Source organism: Onthophagus taurus, chromosome 5 (genome assembly GCF_036711975.1).
Source record: "Onthophagus taurus isolate NC chromosome 5, IU_Otau_3.0, whole genome shotgun sequence".
NCBI classification, from domain to species: Eukaryota; Metazoa; Arthropoda; class Insecta; order Coleoptera; family Scarabaeidae; genus Onthophagus; species Onthophagus taurus.
Window position 1 is genome coordinate 5,925,589 of NC_091970.1, and position 22,425 is coordinate 5,948,013.

At 30.8% G+C, this 22,425-nt stretch overlaps 6 protein-coding genes across 10 annotated transcripts in view; 2 read left to right on the forward strand and 4 right to left on the reverse strand.

Moving 5' to 3' along the window:
- LOC111426176 (uncharacterized) overlaps positions 1-901 on the forward strand; it is a 22,252-nt gene extending 21,351 nt beyond the window's left edge. For all 3 annotated transcript variants that reach the window (XM_071195642.1, XM_023060573.2, XM_071195641.1), the window contains exons 4-6: positions 49-202; positions 253-584; positions 637-901. In XM_071195642.1, coding sequence (XP_071051743.1) covers positions 49-202; positions 253-584; positions 637-736 — 586 coding nt within the window. In that variant the 3' untranslated portion in view covers positions 737-901. The remainder of the gene's footprint in view (positions 1-48; positions 203-252; positions 585-636) is intronic.
- Positions 739-16,514, reverse strand: LOC111426173 (nuclear protein localization 4). 2 transcript variants are annotated; one of them, XM_023060567.2, is made up of 8 exons: positions 16,387-16,514; positions 15,849-16,070; positions 15,575-15,759; positions 15,260-15,521; positions 11,778-12,243; positions 11,564-11,724; positions 1,401-1,819; positions 739-1,352 (listed from the first exon to the last, which is right to left on the reverse strand). In XM_023060567.2, the coding sequence occupies exons 1-8, from the start codon at positions 16,405-16,407 to the stop codon at positions 1,205-1,207; spliced, it is 1,884 nt and encodes a 627-aa protein (XP_022916335.1). In that variant the 5' UTR covers positions 16,408-16,514; the 3' UTR covers positions 739-1,204. The 2 variants fall into 2 exon arrangements, with proteins under 2 accessions (XP_022916335.1, XP_022916334.1); XM_023060566.2 differs by having other exon boundaries at positions 15,813-16,070.
- On the forward strand, positions 3,372-9,411 carry LOC111426174 (uncharacterized). The gene is made up of 2 exons (XM_023060568.2): positions 3,372-3,709; positions 6,345-9,411. Exon 2 carries the CDS (start codon positions 6,347-6,349, stop codon positions 8,003-8,005), a length of 1,659 nt encoding a protein of 552 aa, XP_022916336.1. The 5' UTR covers positions 3,372-3,709; positions 6,345-6,346; the 3' UTR covers positions 8,006-9,411.
- An 87-nt stretch (positions 16,515-16,601) lies between the features above and the next one.
- LOC111426172 (protein KATNIP homolog) lies at positions 16,602-20,611 on the reverse strand. Its single transcript, XM_023060565.2, has 8 exons — positions 20,336-20,611; positions 19,900-20,276; positions 19,249-19,793; positions 18,998-19,195; positions 18,176-18,313; positions 17,326-18,121; positions 16,895-17,270; positions 16,602-16,838 (listed from the first exon to the last, which is right to left on the reverse strand). The coding sequence occupies exons 1-8, from the start codon at positions 20,428-20,430 to the stop codon at positions 16,697-16,699; spliced, it is 2,667 nt and encodes an 888-aa protein (XP_022916333.2). The 5' UTR covers positions 20,431-20,611; the 3' UTR covers positions 16,602-16,696.
- Positions 20,612-20,663: 52 nt separating this feature from the next.
- On the reverse strand, positions 20,664-21,567 carry LOC111426465 (PRKR-interacting protein 1 homolog). Of its 2 annotated transcripts, XM_023060991.2 has the most exons (3): positions 21,360-21,567; positions 20,826-21,300; positions 20,664-20,744 (listed from the first exon to the last, which is right to left on the reverse strand). In XM_023060991.2, exons 1-2 carry the CDS (start codon positions 21,453-21,455, stop codon positions 20,836-20,838), a joined length of 561 nt encoding a protein of 186 aa, XP_022916759.1. In that variant the 5' UTR covers positions 21,456-21,567; the 3' UTR covers positions 20,664-20,744; positions 20,826-20,835. The 2 variants fall into 2 exon arrangements, with proteins under 2 accessions (XP_022916759.1, XP_022916758.1); XM_023060990.2 differs by lacking the exon at positions 20,664-20,744 and having other exon boundaries at positions 20,789-21,300.
- Positions 21,568-21,747: 180 nt separating this feature from the next.
- On the reverse strand, positions 21,748-22,393 carry LOC111426479 (Protein aveugle). Its single transcript, XM_023061007.2, has 2 exons — positions 22,205-22,393; positions 21,748-22,157 (listed from the first exon to the last, which is right to left on the reverse strand). The coding sequence occupies exons 1-2, from the start codon at positions 22,241-22,243 to the stop codon at positions 21,855-21,857; spliced, it is 342 nt and encodes a 113-aa protein (XP_022916775.1). The 5' UTR covers positions 22,244-22,393; the 3' UTR covers positions 21,748-21,854.
- Between the last annotated feature and the right edge of the window lie 32 nt (positions 22,394-22,425).

Sequence of the window (22,425 nt, forward strand, 5' to 3'; positions counted from 1 at the left end):
CGTTATATCGATGTCTACTATAATTATATTATTTTTGTTACTTTTTAGAGATGTTAACGTTAATTTACCAAAACCAATTATTGCAAGAACTTTATCGGAGCGGCCACAAAGTTCGCAATGTTCAAGCGTAACCAGCGCGGTGATTCATGCTTGTGGAGGAAAATGTCAAACATGCGAAAATGTTTGTTATTATTTTTTGCAAGTAAGTTAATAATAAAAAAATAATAAAATATTAATAACGTTAATTTTAAGGTTGCTTTTGTAATGGGAATATTAATAGGAGTGTCATTAAGCATAGCAGGGTCAGTTCTACGAAAATCAGCGGCAAGAAACCTTCAAGTCTTAATTTATATCGGTTCTTTATGTGCGATGGTTTGCTTGTTGTTGTTATGCATTCAATGCCGATCGAAAAGGAGCTCAAAAAGGAGGAAGAATCCCCCAAAAACTACATTAAATCGGTCTCCTATACCGTTAGAAACACTTAACGTTCCAACTTTAAGTTGGAATCAATCACAACTTAATCAACATAACCAAATAAATCAAATTAATCAACAACATCAACCGTTAATGTCCGAAATTGATCGGTAATAATAATTTATAATTGATTAAATTAATCTAATTTATTTATTTTTATAGTAATCAACCACAATATGTACGGAGATCGAATCAAAATGATTCAATTGAGGAACCAGGGATTCCATGGTGGAGACGGAAAGATATCATTGATAATAGGTGATATTAACTTTAAAATAGAATCGATTTTTATATTTTTCTACCTCAATCATCAACAAAAATTGTAAAAAAAACTTGTTAATTAACTAAGTATAAGAAATATTAATATTTTGACTTTTCTTATCTAGTCTAGTTATGTATATGTATATAAATAAATTTATAATTGATCTTTTTTGAAATATTTATTAAGGTAATTCCTATTAAATCCACCACAGCAAAAGAACATTTTAAAAAAACGAAATAAATTTTTGTTTTTTTTTTAAACAGTGCGTTTGAACGAAAATCACACAATATATACAAAAAAAATCAATTCAACATTCTCAAATCAAAGCTAAAGGTTCTACCATTAATCATCTAACTTCATAATAGCATAATTATCTTATTCATTTAATTTTTTTTGTTGACGATGAGTAAAAAACATCCGTTTCATTTTATTTTATTATTTTTTTTTTTTTTTTTGACAAACATAACCTTAATGTTGCCCTGATCTCGGAAGGTTACAAATTTCACATGATTGAACCGACCCTGGGTTTAAATATGTGCAGAATGAACACGTCCATTGATTTTCAACCGAAAATCCAGTGCCAGCCGTTACGCTACCAGCATTGACACTTCCAGGTCTAAAACAATATAAAGTAGACCAATAAAAATTAAAATTAGTCACCTACCTTGATGGTGGCGGTGAACTTGCAACAATCAACTGCTCAACGGTAGCCCAATGTTCAGATCGAGACCATTCAGAAGCACCCTCATTGTTTTTCGTTCGTATCGCTTCAAGGAGAGGACCCATATATTCTCGCATCGGAAGCATATCCATCGTTGCTATGTATAAGAGTAAATGGAAATCCGTAATTGCCACAACAAACTCCTCCGGACCAAATTGAGATAAATACGTAGATAATGCGTTAAAATCTTGGATGTGACCATCCACCAAACGGTTCTCAATAGGAAATGGTTGTTTCGCCGGGTTTGTATTGAACGTGTACGTTGGGGTTAAAGGAGTTGAAGCGGGAACGTCCAATAAAAGATATTCCACCGGCAAAGGTCTTGCAAGTCTTGATACTTCATTACCATAGTTATCTTTCTCCTAAAAAAAAATTTTTTTTAAGTTATGTTGCTATTTATTGATATTTTTTTTATTTTGCTTATTGAAATTCATTTCTACTTGAAGGCGATTAAAAATTAACTAAATTCACTTACTTAAAGCTATCTTTCAAAGAAATATTTATAAAAATTATTGGAAAACATCAATTTATAACACCGACGCTTAATTTAATTCAAATATGGCGTGCAAAAAACAATTGAAGATCGCTTTTAAATACTGTCAAAATAATTTGTAATAATTAATTAGTTATTAAAATAAACAATTTTAATGATTGCGTTTTTGTAATGAATCTTATTGCATTTTTAACGCGCATTCGTTTAAATGTATTAGAAAACAACAATTAATAAATCATACTTGGTTCTATCGATTACCGTTTTTATTCATAGATGGCGCTTAAAATTTTTTTTTTGGAAACAAAAATAATATTAATAATTGCGTTTTTAATTCATTTTGTAATAACTCTTATTATATTTTAATGTGCTCATCTAAATTTAAATCGAAATGGTTTTTTTCGAATAAATAATTTTTTTGAGGTTATGTTATAATATATAGATAAATTTTATATTTCGCTAAATAAAATTGATTCCTACTTAAATGTTAACTAAATTTACTTACTTAAAGCCTTGTTGAAACACTTTTTTAATAAAAACTAAAAAAACGAAGCGGAAAACAACAATTTATAACCGACGCTTAATTTAATTGAAATATGGCGTGCAAAAACAATTGAAGATCACTGTCGAAATAATTCGCAAAGGAATTTATTAAAACCAATAATTTTTAAAATTGGACTTTAAAATTATTTTGTAAATTGTATTTATAATGCGCATTCAATTAAATATATTAGAAAACATCAATTTATAAATCGCACTTGGTTTTATTGATTACCGTTACTGTTCATAGATGGCGCATAAAGACTGTCAAATAATTTGTAAAGGAATAATTTCTTATTAAAATAAATAAACGCTTTCAAATTATTTTATAATAAAGCTTAATTATTTTAAATACGCATTCATATAAATGTAATAAAGAAAAATCGATTTTTAAGTCACACTTGAGTCAATTAATTATCGTTTCTGTTTATAGATGGCGCTTAAAAACTGTCAAAATCAATTAGAAACGGAAATTTTTAATTTCTTAATAAAACAAATAATTTTAATAAAAAAAAGAAAGTTTATAAATTATTTCGTAATAATGCAAAAAATCTTTTGTATTTTTAATGCGCATAATAATAAAATGAATAATTAAAGTGTTAAGTTATTATTACTAGTGAGAGATGGCGCTAAAAAAACATCAATATTATTTATTTAGAAATTAAAACTTGGAGAACTAACAGTGAAAGCTTTAAGATTAAGTAATCACTTTTAATTAATATTTAAAAGCAACAAATTTTAAAGTTTCCTATTAATTTCGATAAATTTATAACAAGAATGAAGTTGCTGACGATGTTGACGTAGTCGTTTAGAGATGGCGTAAAGTGCGATAAAAAATAGGTTGTGCGCGCGCAACTAAAATCGTCGAACTTCTGTGCGGTGGGCCGCCAGTCGTCAACATGATGTGGCACATCGTGTGCAGCGGCCACCGATAATTTTTAAGTTTTATTTTTTTGATTTCTCGTTAAAAAAAAATACGCCGAGCGTGTGTCGGCGCGAAACAATTATTATGTAATATAAATCTCAATTCGTTAACGTTCCGTTTACCGTATCCCCGTTAAAAAAAAATCGCAACATAGTACAAAACCGCGAAATCGAATCGACCAAAAAAAAATTACAAAAACAAAAAGAATAATAATTATTAAAAAGATTTAATAAATAAACGTTACGTATCGTATATCGGATTTATTAAAAGGCTGTGTTACAACGTATAATTTTTACGGTAAGCACCACCAACCACACCATTTTCACCGAATGTCCAGTAATAAATAATGTGTATTTGTGTGTTGCGTGTGTTTTTTTAGTGGTTTTTTGTTGTTGTTTTGTTTGATCACAAAAAAAAAAAACGATAGAAAAGAAGACGATCGATGACGCTTCCTTTAAGGATTTTTGGCGGTAAACCATATTCTAACCTCAACAACATTGTCGCCATGATTTCTTATCACCTTATTTTTTTACAACCGATATCTTAGTTTTTATTTGGTATACCGTTTATGGGGCGTCCATCGAGCCAAGTATCACACACACAAAACGGCGCGTTTTTCCGCGTCTGCGCCTTATTAATACGGCACATAAGGTCCATTATCACTTGTAGAGCCAGAAAATTATTAGTTTCTTCTAATAGTGCAAGTATTTCTACTTAAAAAAATTGGCCACGAACCAAATTAATTGAATATATCATCGTGGTAGAATAAAAAGAAATTTAAAAAAAATATTTACGAAAAAGTTGGGTTATGTTTGTTATGAGTTGTCAAAAAAAATTTAAACAAATTATCTAATGATTAAATCATCTAAAATAAAATGATTTAAATCTTTTTAAAAAATGTTGAATGAAGTTTGATTTGATTTTAACGATTATCAAAATAACCCTAAAAAATTGAAAATCATAATTTTCTTGAATTCCCATTAATGAAGATATATCTAAACACAAAAAAAATGTGAAAGTAGGCCGCCAGTTAACGTTTTACATTTCCATTTCCATCTCTCACGTAAATTTCTAAATTTCCGCCTCTTACGAATTCTATTCAAGTCGAGAAATCCATACAAATCCGACAATTACACTTTTTTATCGCATGTTTCAAAGTTTAATGAAAAATACCACTTTTTAATGGCTCAATCAAAATCGCTGTCATGATACGACTTTGTTTCTAAATGATACGGATATCCGAGAAGTGTACAAAAAATATACTTTGAGATTGTGTTTCAAATACCAAAAATAACTTTTTATTATTTATTAGGACATTTGTGTTCAAGAAAATGACATCTGTCAAATTAAAGTTTTTCTTAAACGTCAAAATTAGGATTTAAATTTTGATGATATTGCTAAGAAGATTTCTAACTCACGATAAAGATAAATTTTCGCTTTATTAACAAGCTTTATTTATAACTAGAAGCTTGACAACCCAAAATCAGCAATTTTTTTTCGAAGATCAATGCATTGTTTGATTCCCCAAAGACATAAATCAATGTCAACTTTTGGATTTTCTCGGCATTACTAAAAATCATTTTGGGTCTAATTTGCCTAACAGTGGTGTTGGTGCCCTTACCTCCTGCAATGAGGTTGAGCCAATTTGAATCCCTTGTTGTATTAATTATGGTGATGATTCTCATGTACATTGATTATTAAAGCAGCGACGTGCTGAGGCAAATCATTGGTGGTTGATGTGAATACTTTTTGTCATTAGTACGTTTTTAGTCGGGAAGTCTTCTAAACACTTCACTGAAATTCGATGTAAGACATTTACTGCTAAGTTATAAGGTGTTAGCTGCTGTATAAGCTACCATAAATAGCAAGAATGCTATACTCTCCAGCACCCCAATGTCTAGCATTTAAAAGTGTTAACTTTTCTTTCTACACTCATACATATTCCTTTGCCTCGGCTGCACGTCTGTCTCGGTTTCCCAATAATATATTAATATTGAAAAAGTTATTGAATGAAAAAATGCTTGAGGCACTGCCTTGGTATACCAAATAACCCAATCAGATTAAAACAAAGATTTACTGTCTTTCTACACAGATGAACAAAAGTTTTAATCTCTTTCTACACACTTCATCACTTCAATTGTATGCTAATCTCGTTTTCTAAGTAATACATTCGTATTAAACGAGCTCACATCTGTTCTCTCACTGCTTTGACTTCTGAAGAATGTATTAACACAGAAAAGAAATCTTGTTTATTGGTTTTTAAGCCTCGGCTTCTAATGTCATATTGACACTAAAAAAAACTTTTATTTCTTTTAATTTTAAATATTTGAGCTACTATCTCAGCAGCAGAGCTGCCTCTAATGATATATTCATATTGACAAAAACTAAAGAACAAAGCAACCTGAAAGAATGCCAAATTAAGCCTATAGCAACCTAACCCTTTGTTTTTCTGAATAGAATGGGTTACATTTCTGCTGAGAAACCGCCTATCTGGGTTTTTCTGAATTGATTCTGCTTTATGGATTTAAATATTCTATATAAATCCCGTAGCATTGCATCGTAAAGCGACCTGCTTCATCTTCTTGATCCTCACGCCATGACATTTCTCCTACTAGACATCTACCGAGGAATCTAATGACATATTTATATTGAAAGGAAACATTTATTTCTTTTAATTTTAAATACTTGAGCCACTGCCTCAGTAAATAAATAGGCAAGATCGTACATAAACAACACAAAAATGTTCGTAATCAAATAAAATTGTTTCCATCTCACCCTATATATGTAGATTGCGGTTAGTTTGTAAAAAGATGACGTTTTGAAATAAATTTGAAGGTTTGATTATTAAATGAATATTAATAATGTCACTTTGACAGTTAATTAAAAAAATCAAAATATAAGACGTTTAAATCGAAAAATATCTTTTTTATAGAAATGGAGTCCGTTGTGCCCGACATCGAGGAGTTAATAGTATGCGGTTATTGCAAGAAAAAATTCAACGACGCCGACCAAAGTCCAAAGTTACTCGCTTGCAAACACTACTTCTGTTTGCAATGTGCAAAAACCTCCCTAAACAAAGGCCACGAATTATATTGTGTGCACTGTTGGAAAGCTACGGAACTCGGTGATCTAGGAGCAGAAGCTTTGCCAACGTACGGTCCCGTGTTGAGCCTGGCCAAGAGTTTTGCGCAGGCGAAGCTAACCCCAAAACCACCTGACAAACCGAAAGTGGTTTCGGAAAATTGTCACACGCACGCTATGCCACTTGCGTTATGGTGTCATACCTGTTGCGCGCCGGTGTGTCGTGCTTGCGCAACAACCAGCGACCATTCCGGTCATCAGATAAAATCGCACGCGGAAGCGAAGGATCAATTGGTGGCGGAACTACAAATGGACGTCGCATCGATGGGGAAAATTTTAAACGAAATTCAACGACTCGCAGCGCAACAACGCGAATTTTTATTGAAAATTTTAGAAGCTTGCGTGACGTTAAAGACTCACGTCGAAGCGGATTTAACGAATAACGTGTCCCATTTAGAATTATCCGAAATCCGGGATCTTTTATCGAAATTACGCATGAACTTAAACGTAGCCGAGAACCTTTCCGACGTTCACACGTTGTACTCGAGTGTAAATATGGAAAAGCAACGTTTGCAAGTACGCTATCAAGAAATGTACCTACAATGTCAACTCGACGATTTAATTAAAAATTCAACGGTAGTTTTCGACTTCCAATTACTAAAACAAGCCTTAAACAACATTCAAAACGGTGAAGTTGCGTTTCCGGGGAACTCCCGAACTTTACCGCCATCCCAACAAAACCCGATTTTATTCTTAGCCAACTATTGCATGTCGCAACTTTATTCTCGCCACGTTCTGGCGAAACAAGCCCACCAAGTTAACGGAAATTTGGACCATCACTATCATAACCATCATAACGCGATAATTCCGCAAAACTACCACGCCCCCCCACTTCCCCATCTCGTTATAGCACCCCAACAACAAAAAATTTATCAACCAACAGAAACCAACATTCTAGTCCCACCGAATATGATTCATTCCCCCCAAATTCGAAATCCATCAAACATTATTTGCCCCTTGTATTATTTCAACATCGAAGTGAACGGAACGCCTTTAGGAAGAATCGTAATCGAGGTTCGAGCGGACGTGGCCCCGAAAATGGCGAAGAATTTCGATGTTTTAACAACGGGGGAGGCGGGGATGGGTTATAAAGGTTGTTCGATATTCCAATGTTGGGAAGGAGAGAGCGTTATCACCGGCGATTTTGAGTTGAATAACGGGAGAGGGGGGAGATCGATTTTTGAGGAATCGTTTTTTTTGCCCGATGATACCAAGTTGTTAGCGGTGAGGGGGACCGTGGGGATGAGACGCACGCAGAAAAGGCACGACAATTTAGGCATGGTCGGTTCGCAATTTCGGATCATTTTGCAAGAAATGCGGGGATTCACCGGGATTTTCGGCCACGTCGTCGAAGGGCTGGAACTGGTCGAAAAAATCAGCACGTACGGCGATACGGCCGGGAAGCCGACCAAAAACGTTTTGATCACGAAATGCGGAAAGTTAACGGTATAAAATATTTAAAAAAAAATAAAATAAAAAAAAGTTTAGTAATAATAATGCGTAGGTGTCGTCGTTGTAGCGTAGATTTTTTTTTCATGTTAAACTTAAAAAGAAAAAGAAAAATCGTCGCTTATTGTGTAAAAAGGGGGTTTTCCTACGATGATTATTTTTTAATATATACAATTTATTTTTTTATTCGCAAAATACTAATATTTAACAAATTTGTCTTAAAAAAATAAAATAAAAATGGAATTATAACATATATATATAATATATATACATAGGGTGTTTTTATTTGAACTAAATGAAACACCCTGTATATAAAATTTAAAAAAAATCGGAAAACCCCTTTATATAAATAAAAAAAGATACATCTAAACGTAAGATATATCTCTAAGTGTATATAGTTGATAAAAAAAATCACGTGAATTATATGTGTACCTTAAAGCTGAAATACGAGCTCGTTTCTAGCTTCTTCGAGAGAAAAAAAAAATAAAAATATGAATACAAAATGAGAAAATATACACTATATTAATAATATATTTTCGTATCGTATGGGAAATAGAATCGAAAAAAAAAATGAAATAAATAAATAAATAGAGCCTCCAGATGAAACTATTAATTAATAAATTTATAATTATATTCGAAGAAGATAAAAAAAAAATTAAAGAGAGAGACCCTTATATACCTCCATATATTTCCGTAGCGCGTATTTTTCGGTGTGATAGCGTTCAAGTTTTTCAGATTTTAACTAAAAAAGTAAGAAAGCGACCTTTTTGATTGATTCCAATTTTTTCAAATCCGCAAATATAATGTTACAGGGCGAGACACCCTGTATATAAAAGATGAGAGATCAGGTTTGATTCTAGGTCGTTTTTTATAAAAACACCCCTCAGGAAGCAAACCTTAAAGTACTAATATATATATTTTTTACAAGATACATCAACCTCCAAAAAAATTAATTAAGTGATTATTACGACGTTGCCTATTTTATTAACGATAATAAAAAATTAATTAATTAAAAAAAAATCGCGCTATGTTTTTCTTTTTGTTCTAATTTTTTAATTTCGCTTAGATTTTAGTTGAATTTGTAATTTTAATTGATTAATTAAAAAAAAAGATATATAAATAACTTTCCGCTCGAAATAAATCGAAATATAAAAAAAAATCGTACAATATTGAATTATTATTACTATATTATTATCGACTTTACTTTTTTTTTGTTGTTTTTATTTTCGCAAAAATCGTTTTCGTTTCGTTTCGTTCGTTGTGTATTAAATGATATAATGATGACGGATATCGTTATTATCGAATCGAACTATGTATCTATTATTATGAATATCACGTTGAATTTGAATTTTTATCGATGGCCTAATCGTTTGTGTATAGAAATAAACGAATCGACCGTAAAAAAATGATACTTGTGTTTTATTTCGAACGATTTAGATTATGTTTTAGTGTTGAGTAACCAGATTAAGATTGGGTAACGAAAATTTGATGGAGAACAATTCGTGGTGTATCAAGTAACATTTATGGAGTATTATGTTGCGCGAAAAAATAGAAATTGATATTTAGTAACCCAAATAATAACTCAAATCCAAAGCAATCCTTTGAATTCCAAACCAACTTGACTATAGCGTAACCCAACCTAACTCCAAAACAAACTAACCCGTTAAAACGTCGTTAAATTGGATTACTCTGGGAAACCAACCCAGTTTAGCTTATGGACTAAAACATTTCCCCCTCTACTTCGGAACTGCCTATCAGGATATTTCTGAACTATAATTCTGCTTTGCGGATTACGTTCAGATATTCTTCATAAATCCCGTAACCTTGAGTGATCTGCTGCACCTTCTCGTTGCTCATCCACATTTATGATCAACATTTTTTCTCATTCTGTATATTTTTCCTAGTCCTCTTGCTTCTGACTTAGCTTTCCTGCTCCTCTCCAGTATCGCTTGGTTATCTTCCATATTCTTGTCCTTGTAGATGTACGTTCTCATGTATTTCGACATGATTACGATATGTTTTATGCCAAGCATGTTGAAAATCATTTGGTCAATTTTTCTCCTACCTTGCAAAATCACAAAATATAGTTTGTGACTTCCAACTTATTAACAGCATTACGCTTTCTAATCAGCATAGGCTATCAGACTAACGTCTTCTTTCCTTTTCATTTTCAGATCCCATCGTAAAAAAGACTGCATCGAAGTCGGAGTTCCATCAACGTCTTTTATGATTACCCTGTTTATAGGAAGTTGAAGTCTTTCAAGGAAGCTGGAAGAGTTAATGTGTATCCAACACGGATCGCCGGAATAACTAAATCATTTCCGCGGACCTTCTTTATCATCACTCTTTTAATCGTTCAATCTAATTCCATCTTTTACGAATAGGGTTTTTTTACTTAGTTTATATTATGTGTTTGAGTATTGCCACTTTTATAATACGTCTTCTACTTTGAAGCTTAAAGTAAAGCAGTTCATTGCTATTAAATAAGCCTCATCAATATATCAACCACAACGCAACTAAATGCAACCCTACAGTAAACCAATCCAACATCTTAGCAAGCTGTTCCAAGCACAATGTAACTGAACTAGAAAGTAATCTAACTCCATAAAAATCCTTCGAACATCAAAGCAACTTAACCATAAAGTAAATCAACCTAACTCCAGAACAAACCGACCCAGCACATTGTGTTTCATAGTTGGTCTTTCCTATCCTAATAAAGTACTCACACCAACTCACACTCATTTTAGTAATCAATGTGAAAAATTCTTTAAAGGTTTAGAGCGAAAACATAGTAGCCATAAAATCCGCAATTCCATAAATAAATATAAATTTTATCAAAATTTTAATCCAATATGTCAATAAAAATAAGAAAAATTTTTTATGTTGGCAACTCCGAAACTTGACAATCAAACTGTCAATTGAGACGTTTTGGAGGTTAAAGTTGAAAAGTTTAAATATAAATTTTCGTGTTTTAATAAACCATTTCTTTTTAGGATTAACTATCGTTGTTACAACTCAACCACAAATTAACTGAACACCAGAACAAAACTTTTTTGTACAGGATATCCAATCCAAATGACTTAGATGGTCTTTCCTATCCTAATAAAGTACTCACACTCATTTTAGTAATTAATATGAAAAATTCCATAAAGTTTTAGAGCGCAAACTACTCCCTCATAGTAGCTATAAAATCCGCAATTCCATAAATAAATATAAATTTTATCCAATATGTCAATAAAAATTTTTTAGGTTGGCGACTCCGAAACTTGACAATCAAACTGTCAATTGGGACGTTTTGGAGGTTAATGGTTTATAAAAAATCAATAAAGAAAACTTTTTTTGTGGCAAATTAATTCCAAAAAGCTGATATAAAGGTTTTTTTTGGATTTTTGTTACCCTATACACGCAAATATGCCATAATTGTATCCAAATTGTTACTAGATTAATTTAAAATATTCATATTCATCATATTAGTTAAAGACTAATATGATATTAAAATACCCGAATTATTGATATAACCCAATAATAGGTTAACTTTATGTAGGTATAAAAAAATCCTACCTTATAATAGACATCTGGAACATACTGTTTATCAGTTGACTCCCTGACATAACCCAATTCTGGTGCATCTTTCGTAGGAACGAGGCAATTATCCCTCACCAAAGCCATACATTGATTACTCACTTGATACCCTTCCATGTGAACTTGATTACTCTCATCACCTAATTAAGAAAAAAATCATCAAATAAATTTAATTTATATAACAAAATTTTACCTGTTACACAAACGGTAACAAATTTAGATCCAAAATATCCATTAGATGAATATTTCGAAGCATTCGCATGTTCATTTTGAAAATTTCCTGCCATGATACACTCCTGGGCGGATAAAAAGTGAGATGTAGCGTTCCTGAGGTGTTTAACGGTGCCTTTTTTAACATCTTCGGCGACGAGATCAGTAAAAATCCATCCAACTCGTCGTAATCCGAGCGCTGTGGCTAATTGATCGACGATTTCTTCGCGGGTGTCCGGCAACAAACGGACGGAATCTCGCGTACTGTCTTGGGGCGGTTCGTAAATCGCCACAACGTTCGCTTTAATACCCAACGGAACATCCGAATGAATCTCGTACGTTCCATAAAGAAAACCAATTCTTTGGTTGCCCGTAATTCGCCAATAATTTAAAAAGTTTTCCACCAATTTTGTATTTTCAAATGTTACGTTATCTACGTGTCTATAAACCTAATTAAAATTAAAAAAAAAAAAAGATTATTAATATGTTTTAATACATGAAACACTACATTAATTTCCTCCTGTAAAATGTTTATTTCTAAACCATTACAAATAAGTCGACGTTTCGGGAATTATTTTAGGCTTTAATAAATTTCACACCTAAAGATTATGAATTACCAAAAAGACCTGATTTGTGAACATGTTAAGATGCATACCTAAATCAGAAATATAGTAAGATTAATAAGAGAGGATCAATAATTATAAAATTGGTGAAAAGTTGTTGGGTAAGAATCATATTCTGCATGTTGTGGTAAGGTAAGAAAATAAATGTGTTTTTTATTTGTGTAAAAGTAATTATTTAGGTAAGAAATTTATGCCTGATGATGGGAATAGTTCCCGAAACGTCGACTTATTTGTAATGGTTTAGAAATAAACATTTTAAAGGAGGAAATTGGTGTAGTATTTCATATATACAGGTGTTTCAGGTTTTTGTAGCAGGACTTTAACAGTCGATAGAACTTTTAAAGTTAGCACAAAAACTTCATATAAACATAGGTCGACAAACGCTTTGTTTTGAAGATACACACCCTGTATCTTAAGTTAAATTTTTTAATTGATTTTTATCTAATATTATACGTGTATTTCAACCGAATCTATTCAAATTTAGGTTTTTTGGAATGAGAAAGACGATTTTGGTGTCGGTTTTACTATAGGCGGATGTAACGTATTGTTTACAGATTAAAATAACAATAACTTTTTTGACGGTATACTTTTTGAATAAAAATTCTTATTCTCTGTACCTTTTAAGCAAAAAGGGTACTCTTATCAAAGAGCTTTTTATTATTCGATACAGACCAATGTTTTTAGAGGATACTATAGATCAGAGGGGGGCCAGGAGATCACAAAAGTTTTTCAAATACTATTTAGTGAATATAAACCCACTTTTAATAAACTCAGTGATAAAATGGAATGCCATGCGTCCACATCCAAAAAATGAATTATATACAGGGGTGTATCTGAATGACTGCAACAAACTTGAAGGGGTGATTCTTTAGTGAATTTTAAGGGTACTTTGATATATGAACCATGGGCGACTTCGGTTCCCCTAAGAAGCTACACCCCTCCAAAAATGGCGGAAAATTTTGGTTAAATTTTTTTTTCTCAAAAACTATAAACGCTAGGAAAATGAAATTTGGGGAATATGTTTAACTCATAATAGGGCATGTTTTGACCCTATTTATACTTTCAACCTACCCTTCTAAATTACTAAACGTAACCACCCCCTTTACATTTTTGCTAATATTTTTTTTATGCAGATGATAAATACATAAAAAAAAATTTACCTAGGTAGATGAAAGTATCCTAAAACTTTTTTGTCTCTCTAAAATTTTTCCAAAAACGACTAATTTTTGAGAAAAAAAATAATAAAGCAAATAATGCACGTTAAACATCGGGGTTGTCGATCAAAAGTTGGAATGCATTTTATTGAAAAAATCTTAGTAGGCTTTGCAATCTTTATCAGAAATATTTTTGACGTTTAAATGTCACTGTTTTTCTTACTATTATTATTGTTTTTGAAATTAATTTTTAAATAAAGTTCTATCGCATTTACGCTCGTTCACTCGACGTTTCAAAATTTTAAATAAAACAATAATAATAGTACGAAAACCACTGACATTTAAACGTCAAAAATATTTCTGACAAAGATTGCAAAGCCTACTAAGATTTTTTCATTAAAAATTCATTCCAACTTTCCATTAACAACCCTACAGCTTAACAGTTAGTGTTCGCTTAATTAAGTAAGATGATAAATACATTGGAAAAATTTCAGTTAGATAGATAAAACTATTCTAAAACTTTTTTGTCTCTCTGATGTTCTTCTAAAATTTAATAATTTCTGAGAAAAACAATAATTAAGCAACTGACTGTTAAGCTGTAAGGTTGTTAATCGAAAGTTGGAATGAATTTTAAATAAAAAAATCTTAGTAAGCTTTGCAATCTTTGCCAGAAATATTTTTGACGTTTAAATGTCAGTGGTTTTTTTTACTATTATTATTGTTTTATTTAAAATTTTGAAACGTCGAGTGAACGAGCATAAATGCGATAGAACTTCATTAAAAATTAATTTGAAAAACAATAATAATAGTAAGAAAAACGCTGACATTTAAACGTCAAAAATATTTCTAACAAAGATTGCAAAGCCTACTAAGATTTTTTTCATTAAAAATTCATTCCAACTTCTGATAACCGGCAGTGTTTGCTTTAGTAATTTTTTTTTTTCAAAAATTTGTTGTTTTTGAAAAAATTTTAGAGAGACAAAAAAGTTTTAGGATACTTTCATCTACCTATAGTTCATTTTTTTTCTACAATACCTGTCAAATTGTTGTAAAGTTGGCAAAACTAACAGGGAGTTTTGTTATATGATGTTTTGAAATAAATATGTCACACTGACGTTTAAGCTTTCGTTATTCAAAAAGAAAACGTGCATAAAAAAATGTTGTAGGGTGTTTATTTGGCATTTATTTACCTACAAAAGGTGTTTTGTTCTATTTAATTAGTATGTAGCACGTTTTTACAATAAATATGTACTTGGTTAAAATAGTATTTATCTAAAAATTTATTAGTATTTTAACCTCAATTATTTAGTTACTGAAAATGTTACTAAAAATCAGGAAAACAACATAAATTTTATAAGGGTCCTAGATAATACCAACAGAAACCCTAAAAAATTTACATTGACAAGTATTATAGAAAAAAAACGAACTATATGTAAAATTTTTCTAATGTATTAATCAACTGCATAAGAAAAGTTTAGCAAAAATGTAATGGGGGTGGTTATGTTTAGTAGTTTAGAAGGGTAGGTTGAAAGTACAAATAGGGTCAAAACAAAAATTCACTAAAGAATCATCCCTAGAAGTTTGTTGCAGTCATTCAGATACACCCTGTATATTATAAGAATGCATCCATATACAAGAAATTCTAGATTATTAATATGATTATAATTCCATGTTAATTAATTACTTACCTGCCTATTTAAAGTAATAGCATTTGGTTGACATTTCGAACAGATTCCTTTCGGCCACGGTGGATGATCTTTACAACCATTTTTAATACGACAAGAAATGTCTTCTAAAGCAAGGAATTTTCCTCGATCAACTCCCGAAGTCATTTTACGTAAATAAGCGTGAAACGAAAGGTGTTTAATCTTTTGGTCTCTTAAATATTCTTCATCGTAAGGTTCCAAAGCGGAACAATGGAAACATCTCGAATTATTATTATGACGGCAACTAAAATATTTAAATTAAACTAATTTTTAATAAACTTAAACAATTTTAAGTACTATTTAGGATCTCGCTTCCTCTCGATTTTTCCATCCAATTTACTTAATTGAACGTCAACGTCGTCTTCTTGAATATTCGAATTTGATCGATTTTGGGTAAGATTTCCGCTGCTGGGTCTTGAAACAACGCTAAATCCGCTCGATGATGGAGCTCGATCGTAAGCGTCTGGTTCTCCAGCGGGTATCTGGAATCAATGGAAAAAGTCACGATAAAATGGTAACAACTAACGATACATACATTCTTTGCATCAGCGATTAAAACAGTTCCATTTACCGGAGTTAAATAAATCATATCGCCGTGTTTTACGCCCAGACTCCGCACGGTTTTTGATTTGGAACTAATTATTTCATCCTTCCGATTACGTTCTTTGTATAAAGCAAAATCGTACGAGTTTAATCCGAACGATTGATAAACTTGTTCATAAAGTTGGCATGTTAACGACGAGGAACTGACTTCGATACGTTTTGTGCCATCAGCAGACTGTACTCTTAACATCTAAAACGAAATTAAAATAAATAAATTGTTGCGTTAACAGACATAACCTCAAAATGATTCATTTTATTTTAGATGTTTTTATATATTTCTTAAGGGGTTATATAAAATATAAAAATCGGTACATTTTTATGTTTATTTATAAAATAAATAGAAAAAATTAAAAATAAACATTAATATCATACAAATATAAATGACTATGTCATCCTGAGAATAGGGAAATTTAATTTTTGAGGTTAGTTCGCAAGCAGTTTACAAATCTAAACTTTCCGACCGAAATAAACCATTTCAAACGAAACGAAACTCTAATTAAACTTACTATTCCTTTTGATTTAGACATTTTCAGTCCGTTTCGTGTAAAAACTTGAAATTCACTCGGAGAATCATCCACTCAAAACTGCCATACGTAGTGACGTTTACAATTTTATAGTTGGCAAAACTAGGTACCAACTTAAAAATCAAACGAAAAAATCACTTTTTAAAAATAAAATAATTTCAAATAAAGCTGTATTAAAGTTAATAAAGAAAGCTTAAAACATTTCTTATTTATATTTTAAGTGTAAATCGTACAAATTTTTGGCCTGTGAACTTTGTGTAAAAAATAAATAATAAAAACGACATAACCTCAATTATTGACTTTTAGATATAGCCCTTTTTAAAGGTGCCACAGAGGTAGAAGGGCGCAATGCGGGGTCAGCTTCTGATAAAGAACCTCCTGAAGTGTTTCTTAGTTCTTGATTAAGTAGTAAAGTTTGTCCGGATCCGCTTTCCCTGATAAAAAAAACAAATTTAAACATAACCTCAAAAAATTTAAATTTAAGATTAACTTGAGAAGTGTTAACTTTTCGGTGTTTAAAACATCCTCACAACTTGTAAAGACTATCGATCTATAATTTTTCGTTTGTAACGCAGAGTATTCATCTAAAATTCCGTTATAAACTAATAAATCATCTATGAGAACTGCGAATTCTTTGACACCTCTTTTCGGTGTTTTTGAGTAATTCCAAAGTTTAATGAGAGATATTTTCATTGGTTTATCAAAAACTATGTAAACTCTATTTAGACATTTCGGTAAAATTGGAGCTAACCAAGAATGAGCGCCTATATTATCGGTATTTATACCATCGATCAATTTATCTGGAGTTCTTGTGTCATTATCAACATCAGAAAGAACGTTTATACTCTCGGGGTAAGCACAAATATCTTAAAAATATTTCTTTAATTAACAAAATAAATTAACAAATAAATAATTGAATACTTGATTCCTCTAAACGAATTTTTTGCCCAAACTCATTAAAAATTTCCAAACCATTTAACCCACAATAATACTGATCGCCCCACGTTGAAAATATGTTAAATTGGATAACAAATCCTGTTGGGATATCACACGGTTGAAAATTTTCGATATTTTCGACTTCGTTAAAATTAATTTCTTGCATGAAATCATAAAAAACGTTTCCGGGGGCTCGTCTAACCCAAATCTCGTTGTTTAAAGCTTTCCCATCCAAATAAATCTTCATTTTACTAACACCGATGCATGTTTTATCCAAGGAGCGGTTATAATTGTACAATTTTAAACTTGATAAATACGTAAATTGGTTAAATTTAATTGATATTGTTACAAAATCCTCAAAACAAGTTGCATTTTTATTAAAATCGGCCAACCACATTTCATTATCATTGGTTGTTAAATTCTTTTCATTGATTAAAACGTTTAAATTAGTTGATTTAACATTGCATTGTAAACAATCGGGGTTAAGTTTTAGGATATTTTCACCTCCTTGTACAATTTCTAATCCCGTTAAACCAATTAAGTTGTTATGGCCCCAATTTTCTATTAAGATTATTTTTAATTCCGAAGCTCCAAATAAAATTTCTTGATCAGACGATTTTAAACCGATTAACGATTGTTCTTGTTTAAAAGCAGAAGTCGATGGTCTTTCTAAGTGGTTAATCTTATCAAGATGATACGAATTGGATGTTAATGTTGGATAAAACACGTCGTTTTCAGCGATTTTATCCAAAATTTTTTCGTCGGTTGTAAATAAAATGAGCTAAAAAAAATTTTTCTTTATTTTGAGGTTATAATTTGATTTTTTTTTTCTAACATCGCCAAATGCTTCGATACCTCCTAAAATACCTCCGCAAGCTTTTCTGATCTCCCCAATAAAAATTAATGTATCATCTAATTTTATTTCGACATCTTTTGCGCCTCGAAACGAATGTATTCGGGATTTATTATAATTCTAAAATAAAAACATAACCTAGAAATAATATTTACAAGAAATGTCATTAGTATAGGGGAAAACATAAAGAAAAAATCCCTAAATTCTTAAAACCGGCAAAATCTATAAATAATTTAATTATTTAATAACAAATTGAATTAAATGCAATAAATGTGATGATTTTAGGTTGGTTCAATTTTTGTTTAATTATTTAACTAAAAACAAACCCAAATTCCAATCATTGCAACATCTCCAAATTCATTAAAAACATAACCTAGAAATAATATTTACAAGAAATGTCATTACTATAGGGGAAAACGTTAAGTAAAAAAATCCCCTAAATTCTTAAAACCGGCATAACCAATAAATAATTTAATTATTGAATAACAAATTGAATTAAATGTGATGATTTTGGGTTGGTTAAATTACTGTTTAATTATTTAATTCAGAACTAACCCAAATTCTAATCATCGCAACCATTGCAACATTTTCAAATTCATTAAAAACATAACCTAGAAATAATATTTCCAAGAAATGTCATTAGTATAGGGGAAAACATAAAGTAAAAAAAATTCCCTAAATTCTTAAAAACGGGCATAACCAATAAATAATTTAATTATTTAATAACAAATTGAATTAAATGCAATAAATGTGATGATTTTAGGTTGGTTCAATTTTTGTTTAATTATTTAATTAAAAACAAACCCAAATTCTAATCATCGCAACCGTTGCAACATCTTCAAATTCCATTAAAATCGTATGATTATGTCCATAAAAGAATGGTGTTAACCATAAATGAACGTCATCTTGAGTTTTATTAACACCGTCTAATAAATTAGTTACTATCCGAGGGTCGTTGTTGTATTCCGGAAGGATGTTAACATCGGAAGGATTCGCTAAAATCTTATTAACAGTAAATATTGTAGGCTAGATATAATTAATTAAAAAAAAATTACTTTTTTAACATTAATTATTCTCCCATCATCACCGTAAATATCGATCCCATTCAAACCGACGTAATATTTATCACCCCAAGTACTTAAAATATTAAAAACTAACATTTTGCCTTTCGGCAAAGTAGGAATAATAAATTCTTCCTTTTTAACTCGTTTTATATCCGATTTAACTTCCTTATTTGTCTTAAAATCGTTTAAATTTAAACTAGTCGGTTTTGGCTCAGACAATCTCCGAGTTTGTTGAATAATCCTTTCATTATCCGTTAATAACTCATGAATGATTATTCTTCGAAATTCCTCTTCTTGAGCAACTTTTAATCGATAATCGTTAACAACACCGTGTTTAAAATCGATTTGTTTAAAATCTTCGCTCGATTTCGATTTGGGGTTATAAATTTGGTTCTTTTTAAAATGATTGTTGTAAACGTAAGAAGGAAGATGATTTGATAATTCGCTTTTAGCACGATTTCTTGGTTTTTCTGACATTTCATAATCTGAAGTAAATTCTTCCGATGATGTAGTTGAAATTTTAGATATGGTTGGAGCTCAAAAAGAAAAAATTACAAAGCAAAATTATTCACAAATATATTTTTGGTTAAATACATTTTAATTTAATTAATAGAAAAAGTTTTCGAAATCTTAATCACTTACCGAGTGAAAAGTTTGGTAAACTTTTAATATTACTGGCACTATCTAAACGACCTTTATGCGATTTTTGAAACGCGTTTAAGCTTTTCCAACTTTTTTCTAACGCATTTTGTTGGTCAAAATCGAAGGCGTAATTTAAATGATCCAAACTTGGTATTAAATAGTTTTCGTTTGACATTTTTACGTTTTTCGGGGTTAACGTTGCTTGAAATCCTGATATTATCGACGCTCTTCGACCGTATTTTACCGGTTGAGATGTTCCTTTTAGCGGTAATTCGTTGGGTAAGTAATCCGGAACTGAATTTGGTTCTAAAATTTTAACTGGACCGAAACTATATTCGTTATCGATAGGAACTTGATTTTCCAATTGTGTTACACTTCTAAAAAAAGAATCGATTTATTTCAAAGTTTAATAACAAGAATTATTTAAAACACTAACCTTGTAATATCTCGAAGCCACTTTGGTATTTTTCCATGGCGCGGTAAGTCCAAAGAATTATATCCTCCACCATCATCTTGGGGGTTATTCATCATTCCCTTTTAACTTATCGGCCGGAATTGTATCATTGGGGGTTTAATTAAAGCCCTGAGCATCACTTAAGTACAATAAGAACAATTTTTTACGTGATAACTTTAAATTTTTTGACATTTAATGTTGGTATAGAAGAGAGTTGCCATGGTAACTATGAAACTTTTGACAGATTTTCAAATATTAAATGTATTATACAGCTGGTTTTTTTTTACTATTATGAAAATTATAAAAATAACAATAATTATCGACTTTACATAATGTTATGTAAATTCAAGGATTGTTTAAAAAAAATTTATATAAAAAGTAATTATATAACCTAAAATTAAAGTGAGGTTATGTTCGTTGTTAATTATACAATGATTCTTATAAAATAAATTTATTTTTAAAACAACAATACCTTTATTTAATTAATTCTTATTATTTTCATCCTCATTGTTTATTTGTTCAGCTTCACTTTTTTCATTATCCTCATCTTTTTCATTATCATCACATTTTCCATCATCATCATCGTTTTCATTCTCCTCTTCATCATCACTTTCTTCACTGGATGATTTCTTTTCGTCTTTATTACCCCTTTTCCGCTTCAAATTCTTCTTCTTTTTCAACCTTTTAGCACGTTTCTTAGCGGTTTTTTGTTCCGCTTGGCGTTTATTTTCCTCTAACTTTTCATGATACTCATTTTCCAACCGTTCTCGTTCTCCTTTTTCCTTCATATACTTTTGCCTTGCGTACTCTTTTCTTCTTAGATGCCTATAAACGTGGAATTCACCTGATCCAGCTCCAGCACTCGATCCCATTACGTTTCTTACAAAATCTGGAACCACCGGCATTCCGCGTTCTTTCGGACGCTCCGGTATCATTATAGGTTTATCCTAAAAGATTATTAGTAATATTTATTTCGTAACATTTTTTTAGGTTAAAATTAATTTACGGGATTTTTCATTAATTTTTCGAGTTTTAATCGTTGCACATCTATAGTACTTCGTATTACGATGGGTTTTTTTGATTCTTCATCCCCGCTAGACATTTTTATCACCTTTAAAGTTGTAAATTTGCAAATAAATAATTATGAGTCAACATAACCTAGAAACGTCAACAAAGTGCTTTGTGGCGCCATCTACCCATGACTAATTTATAAAATTAATTCAATTAAAATTATCGTTTATTATTAAGGCCCACTTTTACCATCCTCCTGATAAACTATCTAGAGGATAGTTGCCATGGTTACCACGGTTTTAAGCGCTCTCATTGGCTAAGAACTGGATTTATCTATCGGATAAATTTATCAGGAGGTGGTAAAAGTGGGCCTAAATTAAATATTAAATAATCATACATATATTAATAAATTAATATTAATAATATAAATTAATTAATCATTAAAATGACATTGTAACATAACCTCAAATTAAATTCATTTTTGTTATATTTAAACAAACTCCACAGAATAATCGTAATTTAAATTCCTACTTTCCATATCTTTAATTTCGACGATATCGGTTTTAAGCTTCAGCTTTAAAATCTCTCTCCAAATTGCGTTGCGATCATCCGAGTCAATAATGCCGATACGGAGTAAGGTATTTTCTGTGATCCTCAATAAACTCCGGCCGGTTATTTCATGTTGTGCGAACATTCCGAGATATTTCTGATAGTCCGCGCAATGTCTTGCGAACCATTTTCGCACATCAGCCGCGCTCCAAGCGTAAATAGATATAGGCCTATTGGTTCTAACCTAAAAAAAAAATCTTACAACTAAGTTAACAAAAAATTGTTTTATACTTTTGATTTGTTGCTTGTATTTGATGTATCTTCGACCATCGTTGAAAGGAAAGTTAAACGATATTAATTGGAGGCACAAAAAAAAATTATAACAAAAATTATGGTGTCGTTGTGTTATAGGTTATGTTACAAATGAGGGGAAAATTTTTAATATTTCGAGATTAATTTTAGAAAATAAATGATTTGGGTTTTAAAATTAAACTAAAATTACTTTGTTTAGT